The sequence below is a fragment of the Pantherophis guttatus genome, chromosome 2 (assembly GCF_059756535.1).
Source record: "Pantherophis guttatus breed Tessera chromosome 2, ASM5975653v1, whole genome shotgun sequence".
In the NCBI taxonomy this organism is placed as follows: domain Eukaryota; kingdom Metazoa; phylum Chordata; class Lepidosauria; order Squamata; family Colubridae; genus Pantherophis; species Pantherophis guttatus.
In genome coordinates, this window is record NC_142064.1 from 138,229,141 (window position 1) to 138,257,078 (window position 27,938).

General features: G+C 40.7%; 2 protein-coding genes across 7 annotated transcripts in view; one reads left to right on the plus strand and one right to left on the minus strand.

Annotated features, from left to right (window-relative positions):
- Positions 1-2,228: 2,228 nt before the first annotated feature.
- IL23A (interleukin 23 subunit alpha) lies at positions 2,229-10,366 on the plus strand. Its single transcript, XM_034413038.3, has 4 exons — positions 2,229-2,327; positions 7,599-7,682; positions 9,278-9,403; positions 9,804-10,366. Exons 1-4 carry the CDS (start codon positions 2,229-2,231, stop codon positions 9,942-9,944), a joined length of 450 nt encoding a protein of 149 aa, XP_034268929.3. The 3' UTR covers positions 9,945-10,366.
- A 476-nt stretch (positions 10,367-10,842) lies between these two features.
- Positions 10,843-27,938, minus strand: part of STAT2 (signal transducer and activator of transcription 2) — a 66,970-nt gene continuing 49,874 nt past the window's right edge. For 5 of the 6 annotated variants that reach the window (XM_087886873.1, XM_087886870.1, XM_087886874.1 and 2 more), the window contains 14 exons: positions 26,820-26,879; positions 26,055-26,075; positions 25,037-25,130; positions 22,793-22,849; positions 21,257-21,340; positions 20,385-20,483; positions 19,451-19,586; positions 19,034-19,083; positions 18,824-18,930; positions 17,587-17,726; positions 14,361-14,549; positions 13,480-13,534; positions 12,509-12,630; positions 11,646-11,986 (listed from right to left, as the gene is read on the minus strand). In XM_087886873.1, coding sequence (XP_087742999.1) covers positions 11,793-11,986; positions 12,509-12,630; positions 13,480-13,534; positions 14,361-14,549; positions 17,587-17,726; positions 18,824-18,930; positions 19,034-19,083; positions 19,451-19,586; positions 20,385-20,483; positions 21,257-21,340; positions 22,793-22,849; positions 25,037-25,130; positions 26,055-26,075; positions 26,820-26,879 — 1,408 coding nt within the window. In that variant the 3' untranslated portion in view covers positions 11,646-11,792. Of the gene's footprint in view, positions 11,127-11,645; positions 11,987-12,508; positions 12,631-13,479; positions 13,535-14,360; positions 14,550-17,586; positions 17,727-18,823; positions 18,931-19,033; positions 19,084-19,450; positions 19,587-20,384; positions 20,484-21,256; positions 21,341-22,792; positions 22,850-25,036; positions 25,131-26,054; positions 26,076-26,819; positions 26,880-27,938 lie in introns of those variants that run through there. The other variant, XM_087886871.1, reaches the window with a different exon arrangement.

The window sequence follows — 27,938 nt, forward strand, 5'->3', positions numbered from 1 at the left end:
CGACTGTGGCCGTATGTTGACGACTACTTGTACACTAGACAACAAAGAAGAGCTACCATCCACTGAGAGAAACTAGATCTTTATTTTTCTAAAAAAACTCTTTAATAAAAAGTATATAGATGAGAGAAATTTGATTTTTGTTTGTTTCCTTCTGTTTTCCTTTCACAATTTTGTACTTCCAATTAGGCTGCCTTGGAGGTCTCTCCTCCAAGGCCTCCTCAGGAGTCCCATTTCATCAGCTACTTTTTCTGAACCAATCCTAGCTTTATTTATGCCCAGCTAAGAAGAGTTCTGCTGGCTAGATCCCATAGACATTGTAAGCAGGACAAAGGAAAGAGCTCTCTTCTAGCCACCTCAGTAGATTTAAAGGCCACTTTGGCCACTGCTGTCCTGTCAATACTGAGCCAATACTGGCATGACATTTATTGACCCCTATCCTGCCTCTTGTGCCTCAGTTTCCTTTTTGTCTCTGGCACCAGCTACCTGATTTCCCCTCCCAAAGGAATGGGGTACAAAGCCTAAGGGATTTTATATATCTTCAGAGAGGCTTCACGTCATGCCAGAATAAGGATAGAGGCTGGATGCAGGAATGTTTCTGACATTTGCCTGCAGCCCATGCCTCATGAATTCTTCACATAGGCTGACCAGATTCACAGATCTCCTTAATATCTCTTGTTTGCTTTTGTCTTAATGTGATGTATAAATCCAACTTTTCTGATTTACAAGTGATAGCTTTTTATGGACAAGGTATGAACAAGGCTACTATGGTTTATTTAATCTCTAGATGTGATGGGTGGCACATAAATCTAATAAACAAACAAACACACAATGTTAACATTGTTTAAAGAGCCAGAGATTAAGCCATCGGGCTAAAAACCAAGAGACTGTGAGTTCTAGTCTCATCTTAGTCTGAAAACCAACTGGGTAACTTTGGGTCAGTCACTCTCTCTTAGCCCAACCCACCTCACAGGGTTGTTATGAGGAAAACAGAAGGAGCATTAGGTATGTTTGCTGCTTTGAGTTCTTTATAAAAATAACAAAGGCAGGATGAAAATAAAATATAATAAAATAAAATAAAATATAAAATAAAAATGAAATGAAATGAAATAAACAAACTATGGCTTTGCGGTATGTAAATTCAGTCAATTATCTGGGTTTATCCTTACATTTCTTCCCTTTTTTTCTTTATTCTAAACAGGGATCTTTTCAAGCGCCTTCTCTTTTTGAGACAGGATTGTTTAAAAATAGTGACTATAATTTTTGGAAATAATTATGAAATTTTCCTGGGAAAGAGATAGCAGATTCATTCTAATAATCACTTTAGAAAAAGAGATGAAACAAACAAATAAACAACAAAAAGGGTGACCATTGTGCCTTTTTTGCTTGGCTGTATTTATGAACTATCATATATTTATGAGTTATAAGATGGATCCTGATTTTTTGGATGCTGTCAATTTATTTTTGAGAAGAACTGTTAGATTCTTCTCTGTCTAGTGTTCTGGACACTCTAGAAATTCTCTGCAGACACTCACTATATGTTTATATATTTTCTTAACTCAGATTGCTAAATTTTATTCTGTTTTTGAACAGAGCAAATGCATAAACATTAATAATGTAACTTAGGGTGGGTAGAAAATCATTTGATTCCCCAAGGAGAAGCAAAAGATCTTCTGAGTTAATGTCAGTCGGAGGACAGCAGATTAGATTCTTGTTTTCCTTTCCCACAATCATTTTCTAATTCTGATAAAGATATTAGCTGGGATCACAAAAATACTATGGGGTTTTTCTCTGTGTTTATGTTTACAGGTAGGGAGAGAAATGGGGATTTATGATTTGCCCAAAGGCATCATTAGGCAAATGAGCTGATCTCTGAGGTTACTGATCTTTGGAGAGCCCAAAAACGGGTATCACTTCTGCTTTTCTGGTGGACTCAGTTCTGTCACCCTAATTGTTGGCCATATCAGGTCACACTGATCCCTGACATCAGTGCACTTGCAATACCACCCCCACCTGTCTCCCCAGGAGTGGAATTCCCCGCTATATGCCTGAGTCACCTATAGCAGCAAGATAAATATGATCCTGGTTCCTCTGACTCCCAGTATCAAAAAAGGTCCTCCAGCATCACTTCAAGTTCAGTCTTAAAATCTTCAGAGATGATGCTCAACACAGGGCAGCCCTTGCAGAGCAGCCTTCTTTATCTCCTCCTCCTATTTGCTGCTTCCAGAGGAATGAGGCTGCCCCAAGAAACTGATATAGATTGGCAGGGTTGCAAAACTGCCTCGCAAGAGATCCTCAAGCACCTGCAGAAGCTGAAAGTGACTAAAGTGGTGAGTAGGAGAACGCTTTGACTTCTTCACAGAATGCAGTGGGACCAAATTCCAGACAGGAAATCTGGGCAGAGAAAAAGGATACAGTGATAGGGGGAACCTCATCATGACTATAATTATGTAGGTTGTTCTTATACCTTTTGGCAAATTGAAATGTTTGTTTGGGTTTAGGTAGTTGGAAATGACCGAGCTTTCCTCCCCATTGAGTGATCTGCATGGGACTACAGTTTGGGCGGGGGGCGGGGGGGGCAGCATCACGGTTGAGAGTTTCCAAATCAAGGTGAGACATTAAACTGAAAACCTCGGATGCATCCCTGTAGTTTTTGCAAGCTGTGGTTTATGATTTACCATGCTGTGCCAAGCCAGTTAGTTGTATTTTTTTGAATAAACTCTGGTTGAGCAAAGAAATGACTTCGAGAACTGCAAAAAGATGGCCATAACAGTTATAAGAATGGGGTTGGGATTTGGATGAGGAAAATTCTGATCCAAATGCCAATCCCATTCATATTGCATCCGAATATTTTCCACTGGGAATTTTCTTTCCTGCAATGCAAATAGTAGTCATATGAAAACAGGTGCCTGATTTTATTTAAGAGCTTGAAAGGTGTGTGTGAAAGGTTAAATATATCTTTTCCTGATCTGAAGATCGTGCTTGGCCTCATTTTCTGGAAGAGTTTTCCTTAGCCTAAGGCTGGGGTGTGTGGCATCTTCCTGATCAGGAGACATACAAGAGTAAAAGCCTCCAAATTTAATTTTTTCCCCCTTGGGTGAAGTTAGGTCAGAAGCAACATGTTATTTGATTTAATGTACTTGTACATTCCTAGCACCAAATATAGCTAACATGATTAATTTGGATTTCCTGTTTAATAATGTTAAGAGTTGTCAATTATTGGAAAGTTCAGCTGCCTGTGAGCCTGGGCTATTTGTGCATCCCTTCACTAAGGAAAGGAGCAAGATAAAGGGAAGGCAACTTCCAATTGAGTTATTGATAGAAGAGAATATTTGTAGCTCATGGCTGAATTGTGGGGTTCTTGGTGCTCTCTGAGCTTGGTACTTTTCATGCAGACAAGAACCCCACAACTGAATTTTTTCTTTTTGTTTAAGGACAAGGATTTAGCTGAAGTAGGAGGTTTGTTTTCAGGGTTTTAACAGAAGAAAGTATTGAAAAAGGGGCATTTCATGGGAAAACTGACAAGATTTGAGAGCAGACTTCATCCTAATATGAAGAAAATCAGGCAAGAATTGGGAATGTCTTAAAATCACATTTGCCACGAATTGGCTCCAGATAAGGGCTACTCCTCATAGCCTCCAAACCCCAACATAAAGATGCCCTTCTAGTTGTTAAAAGATTCCTTATGCCCTCTTTATATATTGTAGTCAGTGTTAAAATACCATTGTTGTGTTTCTCCCAGCATGTGTCCTTCCATAGAAAATAATTACACAATGAAGCTGAGGATGGGATTGGCAGCCCTATTGGCAATTTTAGGCTGCTAGGCAGACATTTTTCTTCATTCTCTCTCGCTCTTGCTCCCTCTTCCTCTCTCTCATTCATCCATCCATCCATTCATTCATTCATTCTCCCTGGTTATTTTAACTTGGACTGCAGGAAAGAAAACCTAATTCCCATACAACTAACTTTCAAATATCCACACAAGCCTCTCTGTCACCTAAGCTAGAACAAGTTGGGGGTGCTACTATGAAAATATGGTTCTGGTTGTCTTCCAGGAACTGAAAAGACACATGGTTAAGAATAGGAGCCCCCCTCCACTCTTCTGCTAGCCCCCTCAAATGGTTGATAGTCATGGAGTAATAGTATATTCCCTTTCTTTCTGTCTGTCTCTTCCTTTCCTGATCTACTGTCCTTCCAATCTGGTAACTCAGTAACAGGTTTTGACAGATACAGGCAGTTTTGGGACCAGAATTTCTGTTGCTAAGCGAGGTAGTTGTTAAGTGAGACGCACTCAATTTTAAGACCATTTTTGCCAAAATTGTTAACTCAATCACTGAAGTCGTTATAAATGAATGATCTGGTCATTAAGCAAATCCGACTTCCCCCATTGTTTATGGTTGTCAGAAGATGGCTGGGAAGCTCGCAAATGGCGATCATATGACCCTGGGATGCTGCAAATGCCTTAAATACATGAACAACCGCTAAATGCCCAAATTTTGATCACATGACCATGGGGCAGTTGCAATAGTCGTAAGTGTGAGGACTAGTTCTAAGTTACTTTTTCACTGGTGTTGTCGTTTTGAATGGTCCCTAAATAAATGGTCCTAAATTTAGAACTACCTGTTATCCTTCAGGAAGATAGTTGATGCAGGTGATGTTAGGGGAATCTACCAAACACTTCCCTTCACTGCCCTGAGTCCTCCGGGAGTAGGGCGGTATAGAAATTCAATAAAACTAAACTTCCCTTAATTTTTCCCACATTAAATGGGAAAGGTCATCATCACACAGCCATCTTACCTAATACCCATGAACCAATGTAACCAAGAGTGAATACAGACTAGAATTCCCAATATTGTACATCCATCAGCACATCTGATGAAGAAAGTGAAACAAAATCCAAAATCTGACAGCAAATGTTGAAAAAAGCCATTCTGAAATATTTTCACGTAAAACGGTTTACTGAAAATCTCAACCACTTTTGCTCTTATCTGGAACATTCTCATCCCCTATAAAACAAATCTGATTCTGATATTTTTAAGATAACTCTCCCCACCTGTAACTTAATATATTTTTTAAAAGTTTCATATTCGATCTTATTGCTTTTCATTTTGAAACCACATGCTCTGATGCAACTGCTGCTTTTTCCCTACTTGTTACTCTAGTATTGCGGCATGGTTAGCCCCTGTGTTCACATGACTAAAGGGGAAAAACATCCTTTTCCCAATGCTTAGCCACACTGATGTAGCATAACTGTAAATATTTAGGCCCCATGAATCTGAGATAAGTTCATCTGTAGCTAAGGCTCTGCTAAATGAGTTCCAGCTAATTAACCTAAATCAAGAATGCTTCATGTGTACGACATCTTGCTGGATATTATTTCTTTTTCTGGTGGATAATTATGGTTGGTTGCACAGTCAGCCAGATGTTTACACTGGATTTGGCATTTTTGTCATTTTTAGTCCTTCCTAAGGGATAGGGATGGATTAGGCCGGTGTTTCTCAACCTTGGCTGCTGGACGATGTGTGGACTTCAACTCTGCTGGCTGGGGAATTCTGGGAGTTGAAGTCCACACATCGTCCAGCAGCCAAGGTTGAGAAATACTGGGTGAGGCAGATGCTGTTGTTTGGTATTATTATTTATCATTAATTATTTCATTAATATAGTTGAATTAAAATTACAGGTTTAAAAGATTAATTTAATTAATTATACATATTATTAAATATTAATTTGTCAATTAATGCGCTTCAAGGTTTTGGTTACTACCTTTAGAGCGCTCCATGGCTCAGGACCAGGGTACTTACGAGACCGCCTCCTGCCACCAGTAGCCTCTCACCGACCAATTCGCTCCCATAGAGAGGGGCTCCTCGGGGTGCCGTCGGCCAAATAATGTCGACTGGCGGCCCCCAGGGGGAGAGCCTTCTCTGTGGGGGCACCTGCCATCTGGAACGAGCCCCCCCCGGAGATACGGAGGATCCAAGACTTACGCATCTTCCGCCGCGCCCTAAAAACATTTTTATTCCAACAGGCTGGTCTGGCCTAACTCTCCCTTTTAATTTGCTTTTAAATTTGCTTTTAAATTGGGTTTTAAATCTCTTTTAGATAAATTGGATGTTTTAATCTTTGAGCCTAAATTATTTAATCTGTTTTTTAATAGTTTTTAACTTTTATATGTCTTTGTATTTTATTTTTGGCTGTTCACCACCCTGAGTCCTTCGGGAGTAGGGCGGTATACAAATATGAAAAATAAATAAATAAATAAATAAATTACAAAAGAGCACAGTGTTTGGATCTACATTTATACCATGGCTGTCAAAGTCCCGGCCCGTGGGCCAGATGCATCACACACTGGCCACACCCATGCCTGGTTTAGCGAAGGGGAAAAAAGTCCCGATACATCATGTGATGCCACCATGATGCCACGAGTTTGACACCCCTGGTGTATACTATACCAATACATTATGAGATCCTAGGTTCTTGGGAAGGGCTTGAAGTGAATGAGGGTTAACATCAGCTAAAGAACTGGTAGCTGTGATTTCATATTGCTGTGTATATCATCATCATCACCATCATCATCATCGTCTGCCTATCTAGGCCTATAAGCAGATAAAAACGCCAACTCCAATCTAAACATGTGTCTGACTTTGCAACAAACCATAATATATTAAACTTCTATGCCAGCGACTCTTAACGACTCTCAGTGGCTCATAACAAACCAAGAAATTACAATAAAGCATAAAAAAATGAAGAAAAACATAGAAGTATGATATAATCAAGGTCTTCTCCCTTACCGAAGGTCTCAGTGAAGAGCAAATATTAACATACTATTAAGCTACTTGCCCTACTCATTTCCAAGACCAATTTGGATTCATCTTTGAGTTGTCATCTGAGACCCATTTTTTATTTTTTTTATCACTTGTATTCATACATCCACCTCTCTGTCTGTTAATTTGTCACTTGTGACTAGATTCAGAGGCAGATTAGGCTCCTATGAAAGACCACATTTTGCAGTTCAGTTTTTCTTAAACTGTCACAACCCACAGATGTGACAAGGCCCATTTCTTAGAACTGCTGAAATTAAAATATCTTGCTCACGTTTTCCATTTGATCTTTCTCAGTCTTATCATTTATTAAATTTTAGTCTGCCTTTTTTTCTTGAGAACTCAAGGAAGCTGTAATTTGGGGGAGGGTCTCTCCTCATTTTATGACCGTCACATTTGTGAAGTGGATTGGTCTGAAAGTGTGTTTGGCCCAAAGTTCTAGGATCATATGAGCTTCTGTCTCCCTTGTCCTACTTAAAAATTAAGATTAGAAATGTAGAACTTGGAAGGGATCATTTAATTTTGCACGTATCCAAATCCAAATGCTTGAAAAATGGCTGCAGTCTTTACTTGAATACAGAGAAGCAGGCGGAGGGGGATAGACAGACATTTTCTACTCAATATAATTTCAGAACAGAAAAAAAAACCCCAGGTGAACAAGATTAGAGGTAAGATGTATGTGGTAGGGATGGGTATATTCCAACATTTATTTTTGTTTGTATTTTGTTTCAAGTAAGCTCAATGTACATCTTTATATTTAATGCCTCTTTTTTTCCCCCCTAGGAAAAACCGTTAAATATTTCATTACCTCGGCGGATTGAATGCCACGATCACTGTGATCCAGATTTCTTGGGCAAGAATAGCATGGTAATTATGTCTATCCAAACCAAGCCGTAAAATGAAAATACTTCATTTTACGGAACTGTGATTTCTGTAATCTTGGTGGTTTTTAACTAATCCAAGAACAGTTGCAAATCAATTAAGGGTATAACTGTTTATTTTTTTTAATACATTTAGATCATTTCTCCACTAGTGATGTAGAGTTTCTAAAATCATCCAGTTGTAACTGTACAAAAATAATAGTTATGCAGACTGGCTTTATATTTACTTAAGTAATGGCTGAATGGTACTATGAAGACATTGTAAATTATTATGGATTTAATTGTACAAAACAGAACAGTGCTTAAATTGTGTTCTAAGGAAAAATTATGATTATGATCATGATTTATCACTTGTTGCTTACATGTACACTGAGAGCTTATACACCAGAGACAAATTCCTTTTGTCCAATCACACTTGGCCAAGAAAGAATTCTGTTCTGTTGTTCCGTTCATTCCATTCCATGTTATTAAATATATATGATGCCCCTCTCACTGATAAGGTGACTCTGGAGATTTCTTGCATAAAAATATATTAATGGGTATGCCAAATTTCCCTAAAAGGTGACTTGCCTAATACAGAAATACAAAGAGTCTTCCTGAGATGGCCTGAGAAATCTGGCTAAAACTAAATCCTTTGTGGTATACCTGCAGAATTGTCCTTTGAGCTGATGAATGTAAAGGCTGCTTTTATGGGAAGGGACAATGTTTATAGCTGGCAATCAAAGAAGAAAGGGGGCCAAGATGGAAGAGGTTTCTAACTTTGCATGACAAGAGAAAAATTAGTACATATCTGATCTCATTTTCTTCAATAAGCAGCCCCATTCAGACTTCATCATTCATATTTAGTGAAGGTCTCCAAACTTGACAACTTTTAAGACTTGTGGACTTCAGCTCCCAGAATTCTGGAAGTTGAAGTCCATGAACCTTAAACATTGCCACATTTGGAGACACCCCCCCCCCCCCGATAGTTAGGAAAGCAGAACACTCATTCTAAAGGATATGTTTTAAAAGCAGCTTTGAGGCTGGTATTTTAAAAGTGGGTGGGGGGGGTGTAGAGGAGGGAAACGATCACACAAGATCTGTTCTTACCAGAGTGTGAGAGCAGAATGGCTGTCCAGAAGATTGCCAGCACCTGTGCTGCTTTTGTTCTGTCTCTTTAAGCCCCCTCCTCACCTTAGCAAGGCAAGGTTGCCTATAAAAGTTGAGTGTGGGGAGGGGGAGGGGGAGGAAGAGGGAGGGGTTTGGGGCAGCCTGAATAACTTGAATGGGATGTTTTTCTCTAGCAGTACTCACAAGGAGTACTAGTAGGAAAAGTAGCTGTGGAGAAGTGTTTAATGTTTAATAGTATTGAAGTGCTTCCGTGCGTTATCTAGAGACCTGTGTTGTTGGCTCTTTTGGGTCTTGAACCCACCAAATTGAGTAGAGTTAAAAGAACCCATGACACAGAGTTCCCCATCCAAGTAGGGAGGGCCATACAAGGAAGCCTGTAGCTTTGAACAAGTTTCCTCTATTGAAGGATCTCCATGTCTGGTTTGTGAATCAAATTAAAATGACCCCCAGCTTTTGTTCTCTCTGTCTTAGTTGTGTCTGATGAAGATTCGTGGGGGCCTTCACCGTTATCAGGAACTTCTGACACAGTATGCAAAGTCAGATACTACAACTGGGCTCCGAACTGCCGTGACTAATTTGTTGCAGCTCCTTCGGAAAGTAAGTATGTTTATGAGGCAAAAGGAAGAGATTACAGGGACACTGCAACAATGCAAATGCAAAGACTGGTTGTCACTACTCAACTATTTCTCACAAAGGCATTAATAATGTTAGGAAAGGCTCTTATTTTTACAAGGAGTAAGGTTGCATCCCTTACACCCATACTGTTCTCATAGCCACTTTCACACTGTGAACACAAGGAAGTCAGGCAATTTCTCAAGAGGACCTATGGCTCCAAATGTCCCCCTTCAGCCCTGTTTAGTCACCGGCCCAATCCTGCCAAATGATTTTCTCTTAACTCGAGCATCCAAACGCGTTGCTGGGATGAGCATTCACAAGGACTGATGCTTCGATAATTGGGCAAAATGCAGATCTGACTTATGTTCTTCTCTAACAACAGGATGAAAGCAGCAGCCCAGCCAAACCAATTCAAGAATGGGAGAAATCGCATGTAGTGGATGTCATCTTACAGCGCCTGCAGTTGTTTGCAATTTTGATGGCACGTGTCTTTTCCCACTGTGCCGCATTGAATAGGATGTAACTGTCTGAGCTAGAACAATGCCGGGGCGGGAGAGAGAATATTCCATTATAAACCTTCACACACTTAACATACATGCAGATCCAGAATCCAGAAAATACAATTCATTCCCTGGGAATGCAAAAATCAACGAGACAGAGAAGTTGAGGGAGGGTATGTCCATTATTTGCTCTTATTTATTTAATATACTTATTTAATGTATTTATTTTTATTTATATGGCTCAATTCATGTCGTGCACCGCAGTGCTAGTGACCAAGAATGTAATAGAAAAACTAAGTGCCAACTATTAATATCAAAAGTGGGGGGATGACTCAAGAATCTCACACTTTCATTTACAATGTAAAATGTATGTTCATCCTTTTTTGAGGGATAATGAGAAGTTTTTTTGCATGATTGACTGAAATAAAAAGCTATATTTGTGTAGTTGAAATGAATTCAGCAGTTTCATAAATGGAAAAAAAAGGACATAGAGAGTCTCTTCCCTCCCCTCCAGTATCCTACAGGGGCAGAGCAGAATGCTGCCTGAAATCATCCAGCGCTGCACTATGCAAAGTTAATGTAACTGAGCTGCTTTCGCTGACATCTTTAATACAGTGCTGGGATGATTGGAACTATGGGGGCATATTTATCAAAAGCCTGGACTCCCACGACGTTTTCCTGGAACCTTCCCTTTTCCCAGTGGTGTCCCACATTAACACTTCTAGTTCAATGTTTTATAATAAATCAGAATTTGCCAAACTTTTAAAAAGTTTAAAAAATTGGAAGACATAATGTTGTGATAGGTGCGCTGCACAAGTAGGCTAATGTCATCACCCCTACAATTTATTATCACAGACCTCTACATCTGTATCGACAGACCATGCCTCATGCTTGACAGGACAGAAACACCAAAACCAGGAATTTGACAATGATCTGAATGTTTTTTTATTATTAAAATAAAAGGAGTGAAAGATCCCAGAATTGCAGAGGATAGTAAAAAATTACACACATGTATTTGAGGAAAGCATTGGTGTGGATGCAGCTCGTATTTGCTCAATTTTACCAAAGTACAGTTTGATCTGGTTGGTCCTTGCCACTTCTCCATATGATGAGAAATTCCAGAACAGCTTGACTGGATCAGCTTCCCATAAAGAATGCAGACTGAAGGTTTATTTTGTAGCATCTGTTTATTTACAAATTTACAGCTGAGAGGCAAGGCAAACAGAAATGAAAGCTCAGTATTAGTCATTGATTACTGTCATGGTAACTCTAATTCTAGCAAGCAGCAACTGTGATATTTTTTTTTTAAACAAACACACCTGCTAATAAATTAGATGGTTGCTGAGCCATTAATTCAAAAAGTCTCTATCTTACCCAAATAATTGAATGAGCACATCATTTTTATATTTCTGGGTGCCTTTTTTCACACTACTTTTCTAGATTCTAGTAAATTATATTCCCTTTTCCCAAACTTGCTTTTTGCAAACCCTGTAACTCAAAATGAAGAGCTATTTGACTTTTTTTTAACTTGATCCAAGTATAATCAAGAGTCAGTCAACATGCAAGCCTTTTGGAAGTCAACAAATTTCAGCTTTCATGAATTCTATAAGGGTGTGCATGTGCATAGGAGGGAGTCCAACCCTTCATCCCTAGTTTTGCCCCAATCCAGGCATGATAGAAGAAATAGCTGTTAAGAAAGAACTTAAATGGTTAAATAGTGGCAATTTATGGGAGAAACTTTTGTCCAAAGATTTGTGGAGAGAAGCTAAGAGAAACCAGAGTATATTTTCCTATATGTCGATGGCCTTGATTGTATATTATAAGCAAGAAAGAATGGGAATAAAGGACATGTAGAGAATTGTGTGTGTGTCCTACGGACATGAACCTATTTCTACCTTAGCATAAAGGTTCATTAAATCCTCAAGTTCAATTTCAGGAGTATCATTGCTTATATTCTCAACGGTGAGCAGGTTTTGGAAATCTGGGTCATCCACATGCAAGTGTGGCATATCAAATAGGATAGAAGGTTCCTGTTGCTCTTCGTTTGACTGGAAAAGAAAAGGATCTAAAAAAAAAGAGGAAGGGAGAGCAAATCAGCCAAACTAAACGCAGAAAGACAAATGAGAGAAATCCAAAAGAAAAGAGAAAATGGAAACAAACTAACAATTCTGCAACCATAGTCTCCAAACATCTATGGAGATTCTCAGTCATCCAGGTCATGGTTGTCCCAAAGGTGCTTTTTTCAAGAGGCAATTGGACTTACTTGGTTTTTCTTTGAAGACGTTTCGCTTCTCATCCAAGAAGCTTCTTCAGCTCTGATTGGATCGTGGGGAATGGAAGGATTTATACTCCTAGATGACAGCTGGTCATTTGCATTCTTTTAGACAGTCGTTAATGACCAGCTGTCTGCAGGGAATACAAATCCTTCCATTCCACACCATCCAGTCAGAGCTGAAGAAGTCTTCAAAGAAAAACAAGAAAGTCCAGTTGCCTCTGGAAAAAACAGCTCCTTTGGGGCATAGTCTCAAAAGGATTACTTCTGGGACAACAATTGCCCAATTTAAGAGGGCCCAGATACATTATTTACCTTCCTTGTCAAGCAGACAGTTCTCCACTTTATACTCAGGATTCTGCACTTCATCAGCTGCCAACTCATTGCTTATAGGGAGTAGTTCTTTTACATCTGGCATCTGAGTCTCTCCTGGTTGCCTAGATGGAGATGAAAAGGAAAAAAGAAGCATTCTACCACCTTCAGTAGCATCCATAATTGATATTGGGGGACGGACGGATGGACAACAGCAGCATCTTCTCTTCTCTGCCATGACACCAAAGTTGTCATGGCAGAATTCTCTTGCTACAGAAGTTCAGTTGAAACTTTTAAAAATCTCTTTTAAGACTTAGACAATCAGCTTAGACTTTATTTCTCCCATTTTTAAAACCTGTATTCAGTGTCCCCCCACTGCCCCTGGTCAACTAATTTGCAGAAAAAGACTCTGAGACAGCACCTCCCTGAATGGAGGGCACAAGTGGCAATGGCCTGATGGGGAGCTACCTTTTCTATTCCAAAGGTGCCCAGCTAGCCGGCCTCTGGATTAAGGAGAGAGGGATTAAATCAGGGAAGAACACAACCTAAAGGCTGTGCAGAACACATAACCTCAGCAAGGAGTTCGATAAACAAGATCACCTATTTGCTCTCTCAACTTCCCTTTCCTGGTCATTCTTTCCTCTAGTCAAATCTGTCTCAAAAGCTCGGGGGTGGGGGTATTAGAAGGGGGGCAAAGAAGAAAGGAGGCAACTCGATGAGAAGCACTGTCTGCTTGCATTACTCTGGGTCCAAGTCAAGGCCTTTGTAGAAGGCTTTTCATCCAGTGAGATGAAACAGGATTCCCACTTTAGCTCAGCCTCTCAGGTCTCTCACGAGGTACAGAGGCCATAGGAGATGGGATTGCAGTAGAATGTTGGATTCAGGTGAACTAAAGACAGTTTGGGAGTGATGCATGCAACATTTACAACCAACTACTTGAAGAAGCAAAGAAAGGAGAAGATGGCATTGCTCACGTAGAGACTCTGATCAGGCGACGGTTCAAGTATTTTCTTTTTTCCATCGTGCTTACTGGGAAAAAAAGAAGAGGATGTGAAGGATGGAGAAGCAGCAACACTATCAATATTTTACAACCCTTGCACCAGATTTAACAGTTCCCTTCATAGTTTCCTTGGTAGAGAGCCAGTTTGGTGTAGTGGTTAAGGCATCAAGCTAAAAATAAGGAGACTGAAAGTTCAAGTCCTGCCTTAGCTATGAAAGCCAGCTGGGTGACTTTGGGTCAGTCAGTCTCTGTCTCAGCCCAATCCAATTCACAAGGTTGTTGTTGTGGGGGAAATAGGAGTGCTGGGTATGTTTGCTGCCTTGAGTTTTTTGTAAAAAAAATAAATAAAGGCAGGATACAAAGAAACAAACAAATAAATATTCTTACTATTGAGATAAATATTTGCACTATCATTTCATTCAGAATAGCGTGAATATTTAAGAACTCCTCTGGTGGAAATGTCACATGGAAAGGGGAAGCCCTAATCTTTTGGCTCAATTGTTGAAATTTGCATGACAAAGAAAGGTCCAATGTTTACTCATTGAAGATTTCTTTCCCATGCCAAGAGCACCACTTGTATACTTGAGGCATCATCTGTCTTTGCCTCCTTTAAACTGTAAAAAGGAACAATTCAGGTTTGTATCATCATCATCATCCCTCTGATAAAATGTACTTTAAACCTTTCCTACCCAAACAACTACATTTGCTAGATGTCAACTTCCATAAACAGCAATTCTGGAAATATCAGAATACATATAAACTCGTCCATGGGAAAATGGAGTTCAGCTGAATCGCAGGGTATAAATAAGAGTCCCAGTGGAGAATGCCCAAGGAAAAACTGGCAGCCGCTAATACCTTCCCGGCGTTCTTTGTAGTAAGAACCAAAAGCGTCATCCCTTGGAGTGTCAGGATACAGGTAAAGGAGTGGATTCTCTGGAACGACTTCTTTAGCCAGGAGTTGGTAATCTCGGATGATATCAGGCAGTGAAAGGAACTCCAGCTCTTTCTTGGTGTAGGGCTCAACTGAATGGAATTCCGGAGTACCTGCACAAATAGGGTTCTCGGTGATTTAGAGAAATTTCTGCATCATCCTGAAATTTGAATCTGGGAGGGCAATGTGCTTGATGAGAAGAGGGGGGATTCAGAAGACAGAATAATAGAGTTGGAAGGGACTTTGAAGGTCTCCTAGTCCAACCTTCTGCTGAAGTAGAGATCCTACACCAGTGATGGCTAACCTTTTTGCCGTCGCGTGCCAAAAGTGGGGGGACCGCAGGGAGGTTGTGTGTGCGTGTGCCCACACCCATAATTCAATGCGCCACGCCCCCTGTGATGGCACGGTGGGCCCAGTAGGCCCCTTTTTCGCTCTCTTGAGCCTCCCGAGGCTTTCTAGGAACCAGAGGAAGGTGAAAACGGTCTTCCCCACCCCTCTGGAAGCCCTCCGGAGGCCGGAAATGGCCCGTTTCCCGACTTCTGGTGGGACCGGAAGGCCCTTTTTTTTTGCCCTCCCCAGCCTCCAGAGCCTTTCTAGAAACCTGAGGAGGGCGAAAACGGCCTTCCCCACCCACTGGAGGCCCTCTGGAGACTGGAAATATCCCATTTCCCAACTTCCAGTGGATCTGGAAGGCCTGAAAATCAGCTGGCCAGCGCACGCATGCTTGCTCGAGTTGAGCTAGAGCAATGCTTGCATGCCCACAGATATGGCTCCACGTGCCACCTGTGGCACACGTGCCATAGGTTCGCCATCACGGTCCTACACCATTCCCGACAAATAGCTGTCCAATCTCTTCTTAAAAACCTCCAGTGATGGGGAACCCACAACTTCTGAAAGCAAGCTGTTCCACTGATTAATTGTTCTCACCTTCAGGAAGTTTCTCCTTAGGTCTAAGTTGGACCTCTCTCTGTTATTTCTTGTCCTGCCTTAAGGTCCTTTGGAGTAGGCCAATCCCCTCTTCTCTATGACAGCCCCTCAAATGTTGGAAGACTGCTATCATGTTGCTCCCTAGTCCTTCTCTTCATTAGACTAGACATGCCCAATTTCTGCAGTATGTTTTAGCATTCATCTCCCTAATTATCTTTGTTGCTCTTCTCTGCACATTTTCTAGGGTCTCAATATCTTTTCTGTATCGTGGTGACCAAAAGTGGACACAATATTCCAAGTGGATCTTACCAAAGCATCATATAGCAGTACTAATACTTCACATGATCTTGATACTATTCCTCTGTTGATGCAGCCTAAGACTGCATTGCCTTTTTTGGCAACTACAGCACATTGCTGGCTCATATTTAAATGGTTGTCCACTAGGACTCCTAGTTCCCTCTCACAGTTACTGCTGTTGAGCCAGATACCAACTATTTTTAAAAATATACTGTTAACGCCTGGAAAGTCGCTGCTTCGGTTACAACTCACTAACATTGCCCTCATAAAGATAGTAAGCGAAAGAAATTTATGAAAGGAATCAAGAATGGGAAAAGGGAATATGAATCCTAATATTAAGGGACGCAGTGGCTCAGTCGCTGAGCTTGTCGATTGAAAGGTCGGCAGTTCAGCGGTTTGAATCCCTAGTGCCACATAATAGGGTGAGCTCCCATTACTTGTCCCAGCTTCTGCCAACCTATAAAAAATGCAAGTAGAAAAATAGGGACCACCTTTGGTGGGGAGGTAACAGCGTTCCGTGCGCCTTTGGCATTTAGTCATGCCGGCCACATGACCCCGGCCACGTCTTCGGACAGCGCTGGCTCTTCGGCTTTGAAACAGAGATGAGCACCGCACTCTAAAGTTGGGAATGATTAGCACGTATGTGCGAGGGGAACTTTATCCTAATATTATAATTGAGTGCTGAAGACAATGGAGAAAGGGAAAAAGAAATGATAATGAGATACTCATTCTCCACACTACTGGGGAGTCCTACTTGGGTTGCTGCCCCCATCTAGTCTATTCCAGTACAAGGTCCTCTGTACTGATTTTTAAATGAGGCATAGAATAGAAACCTCTATGACATCTTCTTCTCAGCAGCTTAGTCTGACAGGGTATTTGCTAGAGTTAAAGATGTCCCAGAGTGAGTGTGAATGATAAAGGAGTATGGAGTATTTAGAACAATGTTTCTCAACCTTGGCAACATTAAGATGCATGTACTTCAACTCCCAGAATTCCCCAGTCAGCAGAGAATTCTGGGAGTTGAAGTCCACATATCTTAAAGTTGCTGAAACTGAGAAACACTGATCTAGAGACTCCCTTATGAAAGAGAGGGTCTCAATCCACCACATCTCCAAGTGTGTTTACAAGCTTGCAAGAGCTTGGAGTCAAATATTACAGAAATTATCTAAACATAGATCTGAAAGTATTCTTTTAATGGTGGAGGATTTAAATATATTTTTCAGCATTTAATCAGAGTGGGCATTTTATATTGAACTTGTTAACATTAATGATATACTTATTATTTGTTGTACGCACACTTTTTATCATTGTTTTTTTGTTTGGTCTGCAGTTGATGTCTTCTTTTTCCTTTTTATTATGTATTTTAACTTCGGATATCATTTTAAAATGATCTCCGAAGCCTGAGTGGCGCAGCAGACTAATGCTACTGTTAAAAGGTAGTATTTAGCTTCCAGCTGCCTGCAATTACTGCGAGTTCAATCCTCACCAGGGTTAAAATTGACTCAGCCTTCCATCCTTTCTAAGGTAGGTAAAATGAAGACCCGGTTTGTGAGGGCAATAAGCTGACTTTGTATAAAATATACAAAAGGATGAAGGCTATTGCTTAACGCTTTGTAAGCCGCCCTGAGTCTCCGGAGAAGGGCGGCATATAAATCAAAATAAAATAAATAAAAATAAAATAAATAAAATGAGACAAACTTCTAATGATAGAAAATTGGCTGCTTTTGAGTGAATTTTTTTTTAAAAAAAAAAATTCCCTCAGTGTCTTACAGAATTCCATCAAGTTTTAAGAAACCCCACAGTTCTGAGTGCAGTTTGAAAAATCCTGGTCCATTATCATGCCAAAGCTTAATAAGATGAGATAAGCCATTTTCTAAGGCATCACTCAGGATGATTAAACAGTAAGATAGGAATCCAAAAACTCACCATCATTGTTAAAGTCTACCCAGGTAAAGGTGATGCCACCATTGGAGGTACTCTCACTGAAACGTATCAGGAAGGTGCCAGCCATTTTCCTTTTCAGCAAACGCTTTTCGTATTTGCGGCTCACAAATCCCATGATGAGACTAGTCAAATTTGGGAATGGGAAAGATATAGATCAGGAAAAGCTGCTCATTTTCCTTTGCTTTCCAACAGCTTTGGTTTCACCTCTTCCTCACTGTATCTTTTCAAACCCTGGTTCCTACATGCAGAGTCACGGGTTAGTAAACTGCTGTCCCAGGCAAAAAAAAACAAACAAACCCTAAACTCTGTGCTCTTTTCCTGGCTTCTGCAATCTCAGTTAAGGCCTAGTACCACTATCCTGCCAGAGCTGAAGAAGCTTCTTGGATGAGAAGTGAACCGTCTTCAAAAGAAAAAAGAAAAAACAAGAAAGTCCAGCTGTCTCCCGAAAAAGCACCTTTGGGACAACCATGACCTGGATGATTGAGAATCTCTACAGACTTTAAGGGTTTTTTAAATAAAAAATACTTGTCAACTTTAAAGTATGTGGACTTCAACTCCCACAAGTCTTAAGCCAGCATACTGCCTGGGGAATCTGGGAAATGGAATTCCCATGTCTTAAAGTTACCAAGATTGGAAAAAAACAAACAAACAGTGGTGTAGGACAACATGGTGCTGAACATATGAAAAAACGCTGCATCCCCAGCCTTCCAAGATAAGGTTATGAAATTCTCCCCAATCCAGGAAAGATGTTGCTGCTACCCCAATATTTGGGACTGTCTCCCTAACAAGGAATACAGGTAGTCCTCAACTGACAACCACAATTGAGGCCAACATTTCTGTTGCTGAGTGGAACAGTTACGTTTCATCCCATTTTACGACCTTTTTTGCCACAGTTGTTAAGTGAATCTGGCTTCCCCATTGACTTTGCTTGTCAGAAGGTCTCAAAAGGGGATCACTTGGCCCTGGGATACTGCAACCATCATAAATATGAGTCACCTGCCAAGCATTTGAATTTTGATCCTGTGACCAAGGCGATAGCTGTAAGCGTGAAAAATGGTCACAAGTCACTTTTTTCAGTGCTGCTGTAACCTGGGACGGTCACTAAGCAAACTGTTGTAAGTTGAAGACTACCTGTGCATGATTTGACATTTCCCCCAAAGGCTAGCAATAATCAAGAGGTCCTCATTTTTATCACTTTTCATTTCTCCCCAATCTTTACTTTTTCTTCCAGAGCTGCAGCAGATGCTCTTGAATCAGGAGTAGGATCCCATCAATCCAGGTCCAGAAGCTGAAATTATTGTCCCCTGGGGTGCTTGTAGTCGCTTCCTGGAGGAAGAAAAAAAAAACACACCAGAGGACAGCTAAATGAGGATGCTGGCAGGTGGACAACAGAAACCTCGGAGGAGCTGTTTCGAGGACAGTTCCTTACCTTTGAAAACTGATCCCATGTGATGGTACTCTGTAAGTTCACGCCTGGCCCTTTGATGGGAAGAAAAAAGTAAGGAGAAACACCACGTAACTGCCTTGATAAGGATATGTGAACCCAAGCAGAACCCTTATTTCTTTCAACAGGGCTATTCTTGTCTCACAAGGAGAGTGAGTGGAAAACTGCTGGGAAGCAGAATTGAAGAAATGAATCCCTCCAATGAATCAAATGCGGCTATTATCAATTCTGATTCTACATTCCTAAGCTCCTAAAATCATTTATAAATGCCCAATTTTGCCTAAACGTCTCTGCTAAAGGGAAAGGAGACAGAACGTGCCTGGGCAGGACTTTAAATCCAGACCTGTCCATATCAATGGAATCCCTGCTTCATCTCCATAGGGACAAAACCTCCCATTTTACCACAGAGTTTTTCTCCCAGCATCTTGAGCTGATGGTTATCCAGGCCACGTTCAGTAACTGCTGAGAACTGACAGGACAATACACTGGAAAGCTGGGCCCAGGTGGCCTCTGGTGGTTGGGAGAAAAACAGTTGGTTCTAGGAAGGAGGAGGGAAAAAAAGCATTAATCAGGTACTTGATTTTATTTTAAATATGCCCCCCTCTCACACAAAGGGAATATCTATGGGGAACAGTTTTAGAGACATAATTCATCCCCTTGGGCTGCCCAAGGAAAGAGGGACGACAGACTAGCTTGCTGCAACCTTTTCTTAAGAGTTTCCACTAGAAAGTTCTCTGTCCTCAGCCATGATGGGACCTTTCTCTTACATGCCTGGGGGAACATCATATTAGGGAGGGTTGCTTTAAATTCGAACTTTGGAGAGGTTAAATGTATCATTTATTGTGGGATAAGAGTAGATGTTACTTTCCATCCCCATAGTGATGGCATCCTGCCTTATATGTCTGGCAAAGTAGTTGGCTGCTAGAGGACAAGTGAATACCAACGAAGAACGTAACTTGCACTCAAGAACATCCTTCTTCTATTAGGCTGCCTACTGTCGTTTATATGATTCTAGAAACAGAGTTCCAGAGGTGAGGCGCTACTCAAAGAAAGTTTTCAGAAATGGAAGTTTAAGCAGAACTTTTTCAGACAATTTCAGTGTTGTTGGATTGCGTACAAGAGGGAGGCATGAGAGAAACGATTCCTTCAGAGAACTTAAGACTAGTGATCTATGGAAGCAGAATGAGAGGCCTTCCCCATCCAAAATAGAGGAAAGTTGGTTCCAGTGCAAGTGATAAGAAAACGATAATGGCCAATCTGGGTAGAAGAAATTTGGTCTACAGTAGAGAGATCATGCCCACTTCTGAGAAACAGCTGTAAGAAAACAGGTTCTTACCTTAGTATCTCTGCTGAGCATAATAAACCATAAAATGGAAGCCCAAGCGCTGGAGATCTGGTTGGCATTGGAAACAATCACCACTGGCAAGGTGGATGTCTGGTGATGAAAAAAGGTTACAAAAGGGGGAATTCAATACAAACACACCACAAAGGTATTCCAGGGCACTGTACGCTACAAAAGACTTATTGCTGTATTAGCAGGTTCATTCAGTGGCATGAAAACAAGATGTGCAGAGACAATTCCAACCGCAATGGTTTATAGCCATTCTAGATTCTCAGGTAGTTCTTGGGGAGGGAACAGTGCAGCGGTGAAATGCACTTACCTTCGCTACCGGATCAGAAATGTAAGCGCGCATGCCCCTATTCTGCGCATGCGCAGAGGGTCAAAAACAGGACGTAATGACGTCCCGGCAGGTATGCGGAGCCTCCTGCTGCCAGCCCTACCAGCTCGCACAAGCCCGATAGATCCGGCTGGATTTCACCACTGGAACAGTGTAGTGGCAATGCAGATGATAGTTATTTCGAGAGTTAGTAACATATTTTGATTTCTTCATATTAAGAAATGTCTAGAAATTTAGACTCGTATAGAAAATAGGTGATAATGTTTGTTTATACATCAATTCTATATAGCTGCCCATCTCATAAGAAGCAACAAATGTTGAGTCTTTTGGTTTTATAACCACCGAGAGAAGGGATGCTTCTTATGCCACCATTGATCAGAAACAGTTCAGAGGAGACTCTAGTTAACCAAGATCTCCCCAAATTCAGTCTAAGTTCCCCCCGTGCCATAATAATGCCCACATGAATAATAATAATAATTACAGCTGCCTTCCCCTCCTAAATTTAATGGAATCAGGAAGATTCTCTTACCTGTAGCTGGCACTTGATACCTCGATAGCAGTAATCCAGGGTGAAAGTGATAATGTGCAATTCTTCGGTGACAGACAACGATCCCTATCGCCCAAAGAGAAAATGAACAGAGGCTGATCAGAGCTCCTGAGACTGTTGTGTGCCATGCTTTCAGGTTTTACTGCAGCACTAGCTTACGTACAAGAGCCCCCTCTGTAAGAAATATATTCTCTTTAGCAGGTGACACATTGGTTTTCTTCAGACATTCAAAGAAAGAAAGAAATCGGTTCAGGGGATTCTTCACCTTACAATGGCAATCCCTGCAATTCTGGTCCCAGCAATCCTGGTTGCTGTCCTATTGTTAAGTAAGGCAGTTCCTTGCTGGTTTCCCACAACCAAAGTACCGTAAGTGGGGAAGTTAGTTAAGAAGTTCTGTGTCCCAGGCCTGCAGGCCGGTAAAATGGCTGCTGCCGGATGTGGGGAGGAAGTGAGGCAGCGTGCAAGAGAAGCTGCATGGGTCCGGGAGGAATGGGTTGGCTGCCCAAGGAGATGTGTGAGGAGCACAGGGAGGGTCAGGGAGGGTGCTCAAGAGGATGAAGGGATGCGCAAGAGGCACAGGTTGGGAAGGGGCAGTGAAAGACCAGGCTGGGGACGGTAAGCAACTGTGGGAGGCACAGATCAGGGAGGGTGTGCGAATGATTGGTGTGAACACAGACATGATGGGGGGGGGGGGTGCGCTTATCCCAGAGACTTGTAACCTTCCCTGCTAATTTCTCCACTGACTTTCTAAGGAGAAGCCGGAAGAGAAAGCTGCAAATAGCAAACATGGGATCATAGGGTGCTGGAAAACCAATTTTAAGTGTGAATGGATTGCCAAGCACCCAGATCGTGATCATGGGGGTACTGAGATAGCCAGAATACTGAGGACTGGTAGTAACCACATTCCTTCCACACGCTGGTACGTTGGAACAGCTGCTGACCAAATGGCCATGCTGTAAGTCTACCTATATACACAAATGTACACATCACCTAACTCCAGAACCCCTACAGTTATAGTAAATAAAATCTCCTGCAGCAGATCAGAGACCCATAAAAACAACGAAAGAAGCTGGGATAGACTTGGTTTATATCTGGATAAGGGTCTTCCAGGGCTTAGGATACACTGGGAAGTTGACAATCAACCTGGAAGAAGGCAATGCCTCTTCTGAGAAAACTGCATGAACATATCCATGAGGACACCAGGAGTAGAGCCTGACTTGAAGGAAACTTTACTTTAGTGAAAAATTATACACACGTGAATGTAAGTAAACAGATGTGTAAGCAATGGGGGCCAAAGATCAGGGAAGCACTGTTACTCCTCATTTTTAATTTGAGACATATTTCCCAATTTTTAAACATGTTCTACCACCCTAAGAAGCACATTCTTAACATTTGCTGGGAATGAGATAATACAGCCTCCAGGTATTGATTATTAAGTCCAAACCTGTGGTCAGGCCCGCAAGTAATATAGGGCATCTTTACACTAAACGATCACCTCTTATTTAACTGAAATCTCACCTCACTAATCCCTTTGTTGCCTTTCCCTGCACCCGAGATTTTCTGCTCTTTCAGTGACTTCATCAGAGAGAAGAGAAGAGAAAAATTTTATTAATCAGGCCAAAAGGGAACAAAGATCAGTTCAGATCAAACCAAATCATTGTATTGTTGAAAGTTTTTTCCAACCTATTGCCTTCCAAATACATCACTTCAGCAGATTATCTTTTCAAAGAAATACTTATCATCCTATTCAGTTGTACAAACAAAAGAGCCTATAACAAAAAAAAAAAACACTTGTTTTTATGACTGTGACCCCTTAGAAAATAGTTCTGAAAAATTATTGCACATCTTTTGCAAGCACAGCGCCTCTCTGTTCGTCATTAAAGCATGTTCATCTTTTTAGTCTTCCAAGAAAGCTTGAAAAAAACCATGCAGCTGCTTTAAAATTTTAAAGTAATGGGGTCTTTCTTACAGACCAACATAAATGTCTGGAAAAAGAGGCCTGTACTTTAATGAATAGCAGAAAGCTGATGTGAGATGAGAAGCATGTCTTCCAAATCTTTTTTTTTCACCAATTTCAGCTTCTCCTCAACTTCTTCTCTTGCATATTGAATGTTTAAGTTGGTTTTAAAAAATTATTTAAATAAAAGGCTGAAGCATAGCGCCACTAATTTATGCAATTGAGAAAACAAATATTCCCTGGGGTTATTTTATGCTCCTGACTCACAACAATTGTATCGTAACATTCATTATCTTAAGATCTTTTTAGAAGAGGGGATTATTATGCAGATTATTTGGGGCTTTGATGTACAATGCCACTTAGCTGCGACAGTACCAAATATTGGAACAATGTACTTCCTGAAATACGTTAAAACACTAGATTTTTAATGACTAAAAAATAGGTCAAAATTTTAGCCACCTGAACTCCCTAATACATTTTGTGTGTCTGGCAAGGGGGCCGAAGCAGTGGATGCAAGACAGGTGGTTGCCTTGGGGCTTGGAGGTACAGGTCACAAAGGACTCCTCCTCACCCAATACTTTTTTTCCTTTAAAAACAAACAAACCTGGATGGGAGCCTGACAGGACCTGAATTAGAAAATCAGCACAAGAGGGAGGGAATAGCTACTGTGTTACCACCTCCTCCCAAACTGCAGCTCCCAAGTCAGCCATTGACTCAGTCCCTTTGTTATGACCTAGTTCAGTGGTTCTCAACCTGTGAGCTGCGGATCCCTCGGGACCATGATGTCATCACAGGGAGTCCACGAAGGCTTGAAGAAATGTTATGATTTAAATCTTGACTTAAGCCTTGGGACTCTCTGGCAATGGTCCGTGGCTACAAAAGATACAAGTAGTCCTCGGCTTACAACAGTTCCTTTAGTGACCACTTGAAGTTACAATGGCATTGAAAAAAGTGACTTGTGACCATTGCAGATTCCCTATGATCATGTGATCAAAATTCAGATGCTTGGCAACCGGCACATATTTATGACAATTGCAATGTCCAGGGGTCATGTGATCACCTTTTGCAATGTTCTGATAAACAAAGTCGATGGGGAAACCAGACTCACTTAACAACCGGGTTACTCACTTAGCAGCAGAAATGTTGGGGTCAATTGTGGTTGTAAGTCAAAAGGACTACCTGTATTTAAGGGGGATCTAAAAAGATTCAGAACCACTGACCTACACGGTTAAAAGTGACCCTCATGGGTCTGAGATCAACTGCGGCAGGAGCCAATTCCTCCTTTGTTTCCGCTCAGCTTCAATTGCTACAGCCTTAGCACCTGAGCTCCCACGGCCCTTTTCACCCAATAAAGCTGAGTCACAGAAGGCATTAAAAAAAATACAAGTAAACAGAATCTAATTTTCACCACACTTTTGTCTCCCCCTCAACTTCCCTGATTAAAACGCAACTATGAAAAAATTAAAAACTGCATGAGTAACATGGAAGGGAAAGAATAAAAAGGAGAAATATGGTGATATTTTAGGAATGTAAAATGAAAAAAAAAAAAGCATCCCAAATGGAGAGCCACTGAATATAGAGTACAAGAAATATAGACCAAATTTCTTATCTGTTGTCAAAATTTAGTAGAATAGGATGGCAAAAAAATAAATAAATTGGTTTCTATGTTGGCAATGGCTAGGTTTCCCCTTTGTGGGGGAATGTTGTACCCCCATTCTACCATTTAAATGGAACATCTTGCTCCAACTATCCTATCTCCTTCTCATATATCTAAAGGTTCAAATCATCAGCCAATATTTCCATACAATGTACTTAAAATCACAAACGAGTCCTTTCTTTTGGGGATCATCCATCATCAAGGTTTTGGTGCTGGATGTCAAAATATTGAACTTCCGGAACCTTCAGAATAGAAAACAGATAAAAATACAAGGATCAGTCACAACATGTGCCATTTTTTGGTGGCCGGAGATAGATATATTTATATTTATATAAAACATGATCATGGTATCTCCCCTGCCAGGCAAGTATGTATTTAAATATGCCGTAACACATTCATAAACTTTTTGAACAGTTGGCAAATTTGGAATTATGAAAGTAGGTTGTGAATGCTCTCTCAAAGTGGCTGTAATGACCATTCACAAAACAGCTGCCATGATGTGACTATGTCACAAATACTAATTTTCCAGGAGTCAAACTAGGGAAGCTCCTTACCATTCCAAGGAACCTTTCTTCCTTGTTGACTGGGCACACTCTCAAACAAAACACTGAACTGTAGATACCCATCTTTTTATGTGCAAAAACTGCCCATAGAGTTTATGAAGGATCTAGGGACATTCTTGGGCATCACAATTGCCCCGGAGACAGGCTGTCTGATTTATAACATCTCATTTAGTACTGTGCAATTTTTAAAATATCCAAAACAGAAATCAGACTGGGAACTTGATGGGAACCAAGGTAAGTTTCTAGATAACAGCTTATCTACTTCTGGCTTACTCAAATTATAGGGCAGGCATACTACTGCCTTCTCCCCTCCCTCCTCTGTATCCACCACAGTTTTCCAATCTCAGTTTCTTTTCAATTCTGCTAGATGGGTGATTTTGGAGATGGGCCTGAGGGCTGAAGGAAATTCTTCAAATCTCACATCTATCAATAACTCATTTATCTCTTTCTAAGAAGGTAATTGAAAGGCCCCACTATGAACTTCTCCTCCACTAACCAGATAAGTAAAGCTTTACAATCTCCAGATTAAGAATCATGGTCCACTACCTTCCCAGATAGGAAAGGCTCATTATTCCCCATTGCTTTTATTCAGTGAATACTTACCCGGTCAAATTAGTAGCATCCCTGAAAAAGGTAAGAACAAGGAAAATCAATCAATGGTGATTCCCCCATGTCTAGTCTGCTTCCATCACAACGCTACAAGCTCCATTAGTAAAAGTAAGATCTATAAAGCCTAGAACATGGGTGTCCAACCCAGCTTGCATGGGCCACATATAAGTCACAAAATAATGATAGAAGTTTACAATCTTGTGGGGTCGCATTACATAATGGTCCAGGCCATATGAGGCCCATGGGCCACAGCTTGGACACACATGGCCTATAGAGGTTTATTTTTTTAAAAAAAACTTGTTATTAAAGAGTTTTAATAATAAGGGAAACAGAAATTAGGAAAAAAAGAAAAGAATAGAAAGAAAAGATATACAAAATGTAAAAGAAAAAAGAAGAGCAAAAACAAAAACCCCAAATAGAAAAAAGAATATTTAAAGAAGCAACACCAGATCTTCCTTGCAACAAGTACAAGCAAATTAGTATTTTCCCACTTCTATGATATTTATTTATTAAATTTATATGCCACAGAGTTCTCCAAAAAGGCAACTCTGGGCAGCTTATATTACACATATAGCTCATTTTTTCCCATAACCTCACCCTACCCTTGGATCTTTTCACAAATCCAAAAATTGTTGTCATTTCTGGCCAAGTATGGCAAAAAGTTCATTTAGGGTTTCTAGAATTTTATAAAAAATATTTCTCATTTTAACCCTGACCAAACAAGTCATTTTTATAAAAGGCTATAGTAGAATAACATACCGGTCAATGTCAATCGACACCACCAATGAGTTGTTTTCATCCCGAAGTTTTACCAGTAGTCTGAATCATGGAAATAGCAACCAATTAAAATCCACGTGGTAAAAAAAAAAAAAAAAAAAAAAAAAAAAAGGAGGGGGGGAGGCAAGTATTTATAGTTTCAAAATGAATTGCTTTCCTACTAGTCAAAAGTATTTCTGCAACATCCTGTTTATTAATACTGTCTTGAGATGTTTTTGCATTATTTTCCCCAAATAATCAAATAATAAAGCAGTCTTAGCTCAAGTGGAAAAACTACTCTTTTCCTTGATCTTGGCACTAAGGTTTATGGAGCAGAGCAAATTCATTTTGTTTTACTGTCTAAATCTGCAATTAGATTGTCTCAATCAAAAAATTGTGATCGTAAGAGCATTTGAAAGCTGGAATCCCTGCCCCCCGCCCCCCCCATTCCCCAGCTGAGCCGTGTGATCATCAGAGGCTTTTTTTTTTTACTTTTAAAAGCGTTTTTTCAGCCAAAGAGGTTGTAGAAAAAAATGCTTTTAAAAATTAAAAAAAAGCCTCTGATGATTGCGCGGCTCAGCTGGGGAATGGGGGGGGGGGCAGGGATTTTTGCTACGAACCACCCGCCTCCATCGCTACTGGATCGGGCGATCAGGTCCGAACCGGGAGCATTTCACCCCTGATTCATTCCAAGGTTGACTCAGCCTTCCATCCTTCCGTGGGGGGTAAAATGAGGACCCAAATTGTTGGGGGCAATATGCTGACTCTATAAACTGCTTAAGAGAGGGCTGTAAAGCACTGTAAAGCGATATAGAAGTCTAAGTGCTATTGCTATTCCCACCTCAGATATTTGGAAGCTTCAACTGGTTCAAAATCCAGCACACAGGCAGTTAGTTATGCATACCACATAATTTGAACATGTTACATATTTTGTCCATGAGCTGCAAAGGCTGCCAGTTTGATTTCCGGTTCAATTCAAGGTGCTAGTAATGACCTATAAAGCCTACATGACATGGAACTAGCTTATTTGAGACTACCTCTCCCAAGCTACATCTACACATCCCATCAGATCCAGCAGGAGACACACGTTGTGAGTCTTGTCCATTAAGGAGTGCCACCTGA

Bases quoted from the DNA above. Each gene is read 5' to 3' on its own strand.
- IL23A (XM_034413038.3), top strand. From the start codon at position 2,229: ATGAGGCTGCCCCAAGAAACTGATATAGATTGGCAGGGTTGCAAAACT. The intron at 2,328-7,598 runs GTGAGTAGGAGA...TTTCCCCCCTAG, and splicing joins AGCTGAAAGTGACTAAAGTG to GAAAAACCGTTAAATATTTC. The intron at 7,683-9,277 runs GTAATTATGTCT...TCTCTGTCTTAG, and splicing joins TCTTGGGCAAGAATAGCATG to TTGTGTCTGATGAAGATTCG.